General features: G+C 42.5%; 1 protein-coding gene across 2 annotated transcripts; it reads right to left on the bottom strand.

Moving 5' to 3' along the window:
- Nucleotides 1-350: 350 nt before the first annotated feature.
- Nucleotides 351-11,960, bottom strand: LOC5517934. 2 transcript variants are annotated; one of them, XM_032362351.2, is made up of 7 exons: nt 11,632-11,960; nt 9,071-9,329; nt 4,059-4,175; nt 3,463-3,618; nt 2,410-2,738; nt 2,067-2,201; nt 351-1,117 (listed from the first exon to the last, which is right to left on the bottom strand). In XM_032362351.2, the coding sequence occupies exons 1-7, from the start codon at nt 11,740-11,742 to the stop codon at nt 866-868; spliced, it is 1,359 nt and encodes a 452-aa protein (XP_032218242.1). In that variant the 5' UTR covers nt 11,743-11,960; the 3' UTR covers nt 351-865. The 2 variants fall into 2 exon arrangements, with proteins under 2 accessions (XP_032218242.1, XP_032218243.1); XM_032362352.2 differs by lacking the exon at nt 3,463-3,618 and having other exon boundaries at nt 11,632-11,951.
- Between the last annotated feature and the right edge of the window lie 286 nt (nt 11,961-12,246).

Raw genomic sequence — 12,246 nt, 5'->3', positions numbered from 1 at the left:
CTTTTAAGATTTAGGACGGCGGGGAGTCGAATACGGCGCAAACACCAGATGTCAGCGGGCGCTACCAAATTTGTTTTTAGAGCGCGGAGAAATACAACGTCGTCCCTCCGCCGTCGTGAATCTTAAGTTCGCTACTAGGGACCTTATGCAACGACGACTGCGTTACACGTTATGTTGTTATAACAATTCAAAAGAATGACAAGCAGAAGAAACGACTGCTGTAACCAAGTGTTAAAAATTCATTTCAGGTATCATAAGGAAATTCGAGTTATCGTGCTAAAATTTACGGATAAGTTCTTTAAGAGATATTCAATTCACTGTGAGCTATTACGTCAAACACATTTCATAAATATCGTCAATAACATTATTTTTACTCATGATGTTTTCATCAGACAAAATACATAAAACCCATCCACTCAACAGCAGTAATACTGCACGGTGTTTCAAAATGCACTCGATACAGTCACATGTTGTGTGTTGTGTTGTTTTGCTTACTCTCGTATTTATATTTCTGCACTGCTGGCTGCCGCCACAAGGAGATAATAAATGTTCCCAGTTTTCCTTTTTTTTTTTTAAACATTACGTTTACGTTAAAGAAGCAATGCCGATTTCTTTGGCTGTTTGGTGCGCCTTTACTACTCTCAAAGACACAAATGCCTAGAAATGGTGTCTCCTCTGGTGAGGGCAAGGGCGTCTCCTCGGGTAGGGTAGGAGGCTCCTTTCCGGTTCCTCATTGTGATGCATGACTATAGTTGGATTTGGTCCTGTTACTTCTCTCCATGGCAGAAGGGCGTGGGATGAGCGTCTCCTCGTGTGGGGGAAAGGGCGTCTCCTCGGGTAGGGGAGGAGGATCCTTTCCGGTTCCTCATTGTGATGCATGACTATAATCGGACTCTGACCTGTTACTTCTCTCCACGTCTAATGGTCGCAGCAAGGGGGTCTCCTCGTATGAGGGGGGTCGGTACAAACATAAAAAGACGAAGAGAATCAAAGCAGCCATACTCCCCGTACCAAGGAACACTGCGTCCCAGCCAAGAAGGAGCTCCGCCTTGGCCAGGAGCGGAGCCATCACTTTGCCGCAGGACATGGCCGCGAGGCAGTGCGGCATGATCACAGGCTGAATAAAAGATCAAAATAAAAGATAAGAATAAAATAGTTAGAACCAATCAGGGAACGATATGCTCCGAGTGTGCGAGGGCTGAATAAAAGATCAAAATAAAAGATAAGAATAAAATAGTTAGAACCAATCAGGGAACGATATGCTCCAAGTGTGCGAGGGCTGAATAAAAGATCAAAATAAAAGATAAAACTAAAATAGTTAGAACCAATCAGGGAGCGATATGCTCCAAGTGTGCGAGGGCTGAATAAAAGATCAAAATAAAAGATAAGAATAAAATAGTTAGAACCAATCAGGGAGCGATGTGCTCCGAGTGTGCGAAGCTGTGAGGGCAGACATCTATTACAGAGGTGAATTTACGATACAAAGCAAACGTATCACAGGTTGTTATTAACAACGATGCATTGGACAGAACACCACCTTGGGAAAGGTGTCAGACAGACCTTATCATTTTTAACCAGTATTGGAAAACAGATTTCCAGAATAAAATTTCAAAGTAGCCATTTAAAATTAAATTCTTACGCATTATTTACAGAATTCAATCGAAAATTTCACAACAGCTGCCCAAACTCAGCCGATGGAAATGGATGCTTTGTTACACCTCGTTACTTGCTAGGATATGTTATGTATCAGTTTTATGGTGCTTGACACTATAACCGCCAGTTTAAGTCGTGATCGAAGCCGTTTCTTGAAGATATGTGCTGCATAAATTCTCTGTGATAAGAAAAGGCCCAGCCCCCACCTAGCCTAACTGAAATATGGGCGCTCTAATGTATAAAATACACTATTAAAGCTGTGAAATACATCGAATCACTAGATACTTCAATGTAAAAAAAGGCGGGACATTTAAAGGGAAAGGATATCGAGGCAGCCGTAGGCCGCTTTGAAGGCACAGCAGAGTTGAATAAAGATAAAAAAGGATTTGTTTAACATACAAATCCGATCTTACAATCATTGTCTTGTCGACGAACTTGGTGGTTAGACATGGAAGTACTACACCGCATACAGAATACATCAGAAAGACGACTACCACACCACTAACAAACGTCACTTCCTGGAATTCTGAAGACTCTCTAGGCATAACCTAAATAATAAAAGTTATTAACACCTTTTTATATCATCGCCATCATCATTTTCATCTTTTTCATCATCATTTCCAGCGGGAGGGGGTGGGGGGGTGGGGGTCGTTTACCCATTTAGCAAACAACAGCGTTTCTAAGATCATGAAAGATACACTTCCACGACTTATCACCATGACAACGTGCTGATAGTAAAATTACTTACTTACTTACCATAGGGCACGAAAGATACACTGCCATGATCCCGATTACCATGAAAACGTAGCTGATAGTAATGGTGGTTCGCTCTCCATCTCTCCTGAAGCACTCAGACTTGGCGAGAAAGGTGGTACCAAGTGACCCCATGGAGGCAGCCGCTGACACACCCACCGTCAGCCAACCGAACGCCTCAAGGTGCCATCCCAGATGGTTATACGCAATAAGCTGCATTATGTATCCAACCCATGTGGTGATGAACCCATTTAGGAAAAACAGCATCAAGCAGAGGATGACCCCCCTGTTGGGTATGGAAAAGCCCGTACTAATGTGCCTTTGGACGTCACCTGTAAGGAGGGGTATATGTTGGAAGTGAGTTCAAAATCAAGCAGAGGATGACCCCCCTGTTGGGTATGGAAAAGCCCGTACTAATGTGCCTTCGGATGTCACCTGTAAGGATGGGTATATGCGTGTAATAAGTTCAAAATCAAGCAGAGTATGCCCCCCTGTTGGGTATTGAAAAGCCCGTACTAATGTGCCTTCGGATGTCACCTGTAAGGAGGGGTATATGCGTGTAATAAGTTCAAAATCAAGCAGAGGATGACCCCCCTGTTGGGTATGGAAAAGCCCGTACTAATGTGCCTTCGGATGTCACCTGTAAGGAGGGGTATATGTTGGTAGTGAGTTCAAAATCAAGCAGAGGATGACCCACCCTGTTGGGTATGGAAAAGCCCGTACTAATGTGCCTTCGAATGTCACCTGTAAGGAGGGGTAAAAAATAAATGCCTGGGACAGTTTTAATTCCCTAAACTCTTGCGTCTTATTCTCTTCCTTCCCAGTTCCCCTTTTTATTTTTGCCACCATTTTCATTTGATAATAACACTGTAACAGGTGCAAAACCAAGTAATATCTTATATACTGCACTTGGGGTTTAGTAAGGGACTATATATGTCGACCCATAATTCAATTGTTTGATATCCTTACTAGGCATTAAGGGGGTGTTCTCATGACATGGTTTGTCATCTGCTTTTGTTCTTTTATCTTGTTGCTTCAAGCGTGGTATTTAATTACCTAATAGTATGTAGTTTGACTCATCCAGAGCTAAGACGACTAGGAAAAGTGAGGCAACAAGGCATGTGATACTGATGACAACAGGCGCTGTGCACTCATTCAGTCCTGTTGCTTTACCAACGTTTGTTTTTTCAAAGTCAGCTAGTAATGTTGCCACTATAAATTCAAGAGGATTCATATAATGACTCAGGACACACATGAAAAAGTTTTTGTGCCCCCTCCCTCACTTCATATTCTATATTTATAACTAAGACTTATCCTCTTAAACATAATGAATAATCATGACCCTGCCCCGCCCATCTGCTACTAAAGCTTACCATGAGAGCATTTTTTGTCCCTCTCACCTGATAGAGGTAAAGTCTAGTTTGTCTCTATATCAACATGGGGCGGTTGCTTGTGAAAACAAAATGTACCGCAATCGAATAATAGAGGGAATCCAGTTAGTAAATCAACTTGTACAATTGACAACATAAAGGAACTACAACGAGGGAGTGTCCATTAGGTGTTACTCAAGGGTGGCCTATGCCCTACTAATGATAACCACAGAACAAAGTCTGCTGCCAACCAGTAATAAATAAACAAAAAAAACAGCTTACCGATAGTCCCAATTAAAACACCAAGCATACAGATGGCACGATAATAGCCCATGTATTTAGCTCGACTCTCACGAGGAGTGTTGGCTCCAATAAAACAATATGCAACTCCACCACTCCCTGTAATCATATAAAGTGAAAACGTGGACACTAATTAGGAAATTTCCAGCATAGAAAGATGATTATCCGTGCAAGAAAGTTGCCTCCAAGACGGATGTATAGAGGTTGCGTCCAAGACAGATGTATAGAGGTTGCGTCAAAGACAGATGTATAGAGGTTGCGTCCACGACAGATGTATAGAGGTTGCGTCCAAGACAGATGTATAGATGTTGCGTCCACGACAGATGTATAGAGGTTGCGTCCAAGACAGATGTATATAGAGGTTGCGTCCAAGACAGATGTATAGAGGTTGCGTCCAAGACAGATGTATAGAGGTTGCGTCCAAGATAGATGTATAGAGGTTGCGTCCAAGACAGATGTATATAGAGGTTGCGTCCAAGACAGATGTATAGATGTTGCGTCCACGACAGATGTATAGAGGTTGCGTCCAAGACAGATGTATAGATGTTGCGTCCACGACAGATGTATAGAGGTTGCGTCCAAGACAGATGTATAGAGGTTGCGTCCAAGACAGATGTATAGAGGTTACCTCCAAGACAGATGTATAGAGGTTGCGTCCAAGACAGATGTATATAGAGGTTGCCTCCAAGACAGATGTATAAAGGTTGCGTCCAAGACAGATGTAAAGAGGTTACCTCCAAGACAGATGTATAGAGGTTGCGTCCAAGACAGATGTATATAGAGGTTGCGTCCAAGACAGATGTATAGAGGTTGCGTCCAAGACAGATGTATAGAGGTTACCTCCAAGACAGATGTATAGAGGTTGCCTCCAAGACAGATGTATAGAGGTTGCGTCCAAGATAGATGTATATAGAGGTTGCGTCCAAGACAGATGTATATAGAGGTTGCCTCCAAGACAGATGTATATAGAGGTTGCCTCTAAGACAGATGTATAGAGGTTGCGTCCAAGACAGATGTATATAGAGGTTGCGTCCAAGACAGATGTATAGAGGTTGCGTCCAAGACAGATGTATAGAGGTTGCGTCCAAGACAGATGTATATAGAGGTTGCGTCCAAGACAGATGTATAGAGGTTGCCTCCAAGACAGATGTATAGAGGTTGCGTCCAAGACAGATGTATAGAGGTTGCCTCTAAGACAGATGTATATAGAGGTTGCCTCCAAGACAGATGTAAAGAGGTTGCGTCCAAGACAGATGTATATAGAGGTTGCGTCCAAGACAGATGTATAGAGGTTGCCTCCAAGACAGATGTATAGAGGTTGCGTCCAAGACAGATGTATAGAGGTTGCGTCCAAGACAGATGTATAGAGGTTGCCTCCAAGACAGATGTATAGAGGTTGCCTCTAAGACAGATGTATATAGAGGTTGCGTCTAAGACAGATGTATAGAGGTTGCCTCCAAGACAGATGTATAGAGGTTGCCTCTAAGACAGATGTATATAGAGGTTGCCTCCAAGACAGATGTAAAGAGGTTGCGTCCAAGACAGATGTATATAGAGGTTGCGTCCAAGACAGATGTATAGAGGTTGCCTCCAAGACAGATGTATAGAGGTTGCGTCCAAGACAGATGTATAGAGGTTGCCTCCAAGACAGATGTATAGAGGTTGCCTCTAAGACAGATGTATATAGAGGTTGCGTCTAAGACAGATGTATAGAGGTTGCCTCCAAGACAGATGTATAGAGGTTGCGTCCAAGACAGATATATAGAGGTTGCGTCCAAGACAGATGTATAGAGGTTGCCTCTAAGACAGATGTATATAGAGGTTGCGTCCAAGACAGATGTATATAGAGGTTGCGTCTAAGACAGATGTATAGAGGTTGCGTCTAAGACAGATGTATAGAGGTTGCGTCCAAGACAGATATATAGAGGTTGCGTCCAAGACAGATGTATAGAGGTTGCGTCCAAGACAGATGTATAGAGGTTGCGTCCAAGACAGATGTATAGAGGTTGCGTCCAAGACAGATGTATAGAGGTTGCGTCTAAGACAGATGTATAGAGGTTGCGTCTAAGACAGATGTATAGAGGTTGCGTCTAAGACAGATGTATAGAGGTTGCGTCCAAGACAGATATATAGAGGTTGCGTCCAAGACAGATGTATATAGAGGTTGCGTCTAAGACAGATGTATAGAGGTTGCCTCCAAGACAGATGTATAGAGGTTGCGTCCAAGACAGATATATAGAGGTTGCGTCCAAGACAGATGTATAGAGGTTGCCTCTAAGACAGATGTATATAGAGGTTGCGTCCAAGACAGATGTATATAGAGGTTGCCTCCAAGACAGATGTATATAGAGGTTGCCTCTAAGACAGATGTATAGAGGTTGCGTCCAAGACAGATGTATATAGAGGTTGCGTCCAAGACAGATGTATAGAGGTTGCGTCCAAGACAGATGTATAGAGGTTGCGTCCAAGACAGATGTATATAGAGGTTGCGTCCAAGACAGATGTATAGAGGTTGCCTCCAAGACAGATGTATAGAGGTTGCGTCCAAGACAGATGTATAGAGGTTGCGTCCAAGACAGATGTATAGAGGTTGCCTCCAAGACAGATGTATATAGAGGTTGCCTCTAAGACAGATGTATAGAGGTTGCGTCCAAGACAGATGTATAGAGGTTGCGTCCAAGACAGATGTATAGAGGTTGCCTCCAAGACAGATGTATAGAGGTTGCCTCCAAGACAGATGTATATAGAGGTTGCCTCTAAGACAGATGTATAGAGGTTGCGTCCAAGACAGATGTATATAGAGGTTGCGTCCAAGACAGATGTATAGAGGTTGCGTCCAAGACAGATGTATAGAGGTTGCGTCCAAGACAGATGTATATAGAGGTTGCGTCCAAGACAGATGTATAGAGGTTGCCTCCAAGACAGATGTATAGAGGTTGCGTCCAAGACAGATGTATAGAGGTTGCCTCCAAGACAGATGTATAGAGGTTGCCTCCAAGACAGATGTATAGAGGTTGCCTCTAAGACAGATGTATAGAGGTTGCCTCCAAGACAGATGTATAGAGGTTGCGTCCAAGACAGATGTATAGAGGTTGCGTCAAAGACAGATGTATATAGAGGTTGCCTCCAAGACAGATGTATATAGAGGTTGCGTCCAAGACAGATGTATATAGAGGTTGCCTCCAAGACAGATGTATAGAGGTTGCCTCCAAGACAGATGTATAGAGGTTGCCTCTAAGACAGATGTATATAGAGGTTGCCTCCAAGACAGATGTAAAGAGGTTGCGTCCAAGACAGATGTATATAGAGGTTGCCTCCAAGACAGATGTATATAGAGGTTGCGTCCAAGACAGATGTATATAGAGGTTGCCTCCAAGACAGATGTATAGAGGTTGCCTCCAAGACAGATGTATAGAGGTTGCCTCTAAGACAGATGTATATAGAGGTTGCGTCCAAGACAGATATATAGAGGTTGCGTCCAAGACAGATGTATAGAGGTTGCGTCCAAGACAGATGTATATAGAGGTTGCGTCCAAGACAGATGTATAGAGGTTGCCTCCAAGACAGATGTATAGAGGTTGCGTCCAAGACAGATGTATAGAGGTTGCCTCCAAGACAGATGTATAGAGGTTGCCTCCAAGACAGATGTATAGAGGTTGCCTCTAAGACAGATGTATAGAGGTTGCCTCCAAGACAGATGTATAGAGGTTGCGTCCAAGACAGATGTATAGAGGTTGCGTCAAAGACAGATGTATATAGAGGTTGCCTCCAAGACAGATGTATATAGAGGTTGCGTCCAAGACAGATGTATATAGAGGTTGCCTCCAAGACAGATGTATAGAGGTTGCCTCCAAGACAGATGTATAGAGGTTGCCTCTAAGACAGATGTATAGAGGTTGCCTCCAAGACAGATGTATAGAGGTTGCCTCCAAGACAGATGTATAGAGGTTGCCTCTAAGACAGATGTATATAGAGGTTGCGTCCAAGACAGATATATAGAGGTTGCGTCCAAGACAGATGTATAGAGGTTGCGTCCAAGACAGATGTATATAGAGGTTGCGTCCAAGACAGATGTATAGAGGTTGCCTCCAAGACAGATGTATAGAGGTTGCGTCCAAGACAGATGTATAGAGGTTGCCTCCAAGACAGATGTATAGAGGTTGCCTCCAAGACAGATGTATAGAGGTTGCCTCTAAGACAGATGTATAGAGGTTGCCTCCAAGACAGATGTATAGAGGTTGCGTCCAAGACAGATGTATAGAGGTTGCGTCAAAGACAGATGTATATAGAGGTTGCCTCCAAGACAGATGTATATAGAGGTTGCGTCCAAGACAGATGTATATAGAGGTTGCCTCCAAGACAGATGTATAGAGGTTGCCTCCAAGACAGATGTATAGAGGTTGCCTCTAAGACAGATGTATAGAGGTTGCCTCCAAGACAGATGTATAGAGGTTGCGTCCAAGACAGATGTATAGAGGTTGCCTCCAAGACAGATGTATAGAGGTTGCCTCTAAGACAGATGTATATAGAGGTTGCGTCTAAGACAGATGTATAGAGGTTGCCTCCAAGACAGATGTATAGAGGTTGCCTCTAAGACAGATGTATATAAAGGTTGCGTCCAAGACAGATGTATAAAGGAGGCAGCCTGTAGGGTGTTGGACCCAGTCATGCCAACAGGGGACCAAATAATTTATAAAAGGAGTAGCAGGTGTATTCATTGTTCTTCTTTGGATTTCTTTATTTTCTTTTCGAGAACAGATGTGCCCCCCTCTCAACATGCCACTCGAACCACGCATCTGCCTATGGTCTGCCGTAATGAATGATAGAACTAAGATTCTATTGCCATAAAAGGAAAGAATATACGACGAAGGCAATATATAGCTGAAGGGAAATATGATAGACGTGTAACAAGAATGAAATGAAAAAATAATGTTGCCTCCCCCCCCCCCGCCCTGGGATCTATAACAATCGAAAATACAACAGCAAATACATACCTGCACCAAGACCCGCAACAGCTCTACCCGCTATAATGAGTATGACACTATCAGCAATGGTTGCTGACATATACATAGCATTACCCCCAACGGCAATGATGAGAGTGACAATCAGTACAACTTTAACCTCTCTAAGCCTTTTCACCGCAAGGCTAGTGGCTGCCTGCGACAGGCCTTGGCCAAGGGGAAACAGGCTTTGTGCCAGGGCGAGGAACACTTGTGCTCTCTGTTGTTGGGACTCTTGTGTAAGATGTGATATCTACAGAAACAAAGAAATGGTGACGCTTTTTAATCTTGCTCCCATAGGAGCAAGGGTGAGCACGCATTTTTGTATTTTTTTATGGTGCACCTGGATTAAAACGGTGAGCCTGTGTTCGCTACTTCATTTTATTCCTTTTAGTATTCTTAATTGCTCTCGGTAGTTCCTTTATCTTATTATCAATACTGAATATCATAGTAAACGTTAAATCTGTATTGAATATATATACAAATTTATATCCGAAAAGGGATGAGCAAAGGGGAGCGAGAGTGAGCAAAGAATATTTACTTGAACGAAAACTGAGAACGGGGGTGAGTAAGGAATATACGGATTTAACGTGATCTTCATTGCAAACAATAATAGCAACTAAGGGTAACGAAGCTGTCAGTAAACTATTTATTGGCAAATACTTCGATTAAAATCCTTGGATGCGTCAGATTTTATAACAAAGCTCTTTTATTACAAAGTGCGTCGTTACAGCGTGTGAGACTCTACACTTTAAATCGCACGTTTTATGATTTTTTGACGCTATATTCAGGTTTCAGAACCCCACACCCGATACCTGTGCCAATAAAAAAAGAACTCTAGAATCTGAAATGTTCCTAATAAATTCGAGGAGAGTAGTTACAAGAGATTTAATCACATTTTTTCTAAATCCTAAGAACAGACAAAACATCTTAGATTGCGTGCATTTCAATGTAGCTTGCTTTTATTGTCCATGTCATATGCACGTGCGTAACTGAACAAAGAAGAACAAAGACTAAAGGCAGCAATGTAGACCTAGGTCGTGTGCTGCAAATGATGACGATATCACTACATTACTATAGCAACACACCTATTCCCAAAAGACGCAAGCGTGAAAAAGACACTGATATTTTTCAGTGTACATCTCAGCGAGCTGTGCGTGGCGTAACCGACTAAGACAGGGCTGGGATCCTGGTTATTGCCTCCCCATTAATGCACGGGTACCTCAGGTTCCTTTGTGTTGTACAGTTCGCTAGATAGCGGTGCTGGGGCCGAAATCTCCAGCCTAGCCGTAAAGCTATATGCTGCCATACGGTGTTTCAGCGCATGTCTGGAAGTATGGTCTATTTTTACTCATTTTACCGGATCTAGACGAGGTTCGATTCTCGGCCATGTCCTCGAATTTTTTTTTTTTTACTGTTTACCATCAGTTACAATTCCATATTTCTTGTTCACCCATGCTCACCCCTGTTGTCAGTTTTTCAATCAAGTCCATATCGCTTTCTCCCCTTTCCTAACCCCTGTTCTCAGTTTTTCGGTCAAATTCATAATTCTTTGCTCATCTTATAGCTCCCCTTTGCTCACACCCGTTCTTCGTTGTTCGGTCAAGTCCATATTCCTTGCTCACCTTTGGCACACCCCCGTCTCAGTTTTCGGTTATTTCCATATTCATTGCTCCCCTTGGCTCACCCCAGTCCTCCCCTAAGTTATGAGCCTGTGTTTTTGAGATCCTATCCTTTATATATACGAAGTAATGTGGCCACTAACAAGTAGTGGATTCCTTAAGGGAGTGATACACAACTGTTGTAGCTTATATTAGCTTTTTTATTAAAGTTATTTTTATTTATATTTATTATTCGAATTTTACTTGTTAACTGATAATATTTTTATTTTTTTCGGGGTCCGGTATCCATCAAATCACGCGCTCTGATTGGCTCTCGTGAGGTCCGGTATCCTACGATCCGGACCCCGCGATACCGGCCCGCTCATCTCCAAAGCTCGAAATAGTAAGTTGAGTTGTAAAATGACCATCAAACACTGGATTTTTACTCCCGAAGTTATATATCTTTACCTTAAAACGGAATTTCATTTGTTATTTTATCTAGAATCATTGACTTTACGAAAAATAGGCTTCAAACTCCCTGTGTTCTTTTGGTGAATGTATCTTATCGTCTGTAGAGGTTTTGAGTATTTTTAGACCTCGGTCACGGTATTTCACGATACGGACCTCCCAGCTGGTAAATAACATACATGTATTAGATAGGTCAGCTGTTATGTACTATACTCGATAATCTGAAAGATCGAACGAATCTTATAATATTTCGGCTTGGCACATTTGTTTTTTACAAACTCAAATTAAGGGCTCATAAAAAAATTCAGAGATCTTCCCTCCCCCTCTTAGGGTATTTAGTGAACACTTCCTTATTGTGACATCCTTGGGATTTACTCGAGTGTGACGTATTGTGTGAGACAGCCATCCCTGCGATTTATTTGAGTGTGATTTATATACACAGCCAGTTGCATTTTCAGTACATATAATCGATCCAAAGACACATACCTTTTTGATAAAAGGAAATATCGAAGCCATTACTATGGACCACTCCAAGTAATTGACAAAGCCAACGAACATGACTGTGACAAAGTTGCGCTTCGAAATCCTCGCTTCCATTTGCGATATTCTGCTGGGATTTCACGGGTTTACAATGTTGAATTCTGCTACCCGGAATTCTCACAGCACGTGGGACGTTTTATGAATTGGGTAATGTTCTCAATGAAGCAGTCCTTATTCTTGCGTGGACAGTAAAATGATGGAAGCGATTTTCGATATTTCCACGAATCTGACGCTGCTGGCCTCGTGAAAATCCTGACGTCTGACAAAAATCTTGACGTCATTCTAAAACAGGAAGTCGAAACCGGAACCAAGTCTCAAGAGTTTGTATGAATAAAAAAAATAAATGAATAAAAAGAATTGTGTAAACGAATGGAGAGACATCATTGACTTGTTTCACTCACATAAAATGAACCTTATAGAGATTAAGCTGGCTCTGGTCTTTCGGCTAATATCAGGCAGGCTATATATAGCATCGTAGGGGAAAGCCCGCATGTTGATCTAGCCTCGTCCCTCGGTTTCTCCTTTGTCAGCCCTTTTTCGTTGCCCCGTAATGCAACGCGG

Source organism: Nematostella vectensis, chromosome 2, assembly GCF_932526225.1.
Source record: "Nematostella vectensis chromosome 2, jaNemVect1.1, whole genome shotgun sequence".
Lineage (NCBI taxonomy): Eukaryota > Metazoa > Cnidaria > Anthozoa > Actiniaria > Edwardsiidae > Nematostella > Nematostella vectensis.
Note: the sequence above shows the minus strand (reverse complement) of the source record. Positions and strands in the feature narration are given on the sequence as shown.

What these genes read in the sequence shown, in the direction of transcription:
- LOC5517934 (XM_032362351.2), bottom strand. Translation starts at nt 11,742, where the DNA reads ATGGAAGCGAGGATTTCGAAGCGCAACTTTGTCACAGTCATGTTCGTT. An exon ending in TATTTCCTTTTATCAAAAAG is followed by an intron (nt 9,330 to 11,631) that starts GTATGTGTCTTT and finishes TTGTTTCTGTAG; the next exon opens with ATATCACATCTTACACAAGA. An exon ending in GTCAAACTACATACTATTAG is followed by an intron (nt 2,739 to 3,462) that starts GTAATTAAATAC and finishes CCCTCCTTACAG; the next exon opens with GTGACGTCCAAAGGCACATT.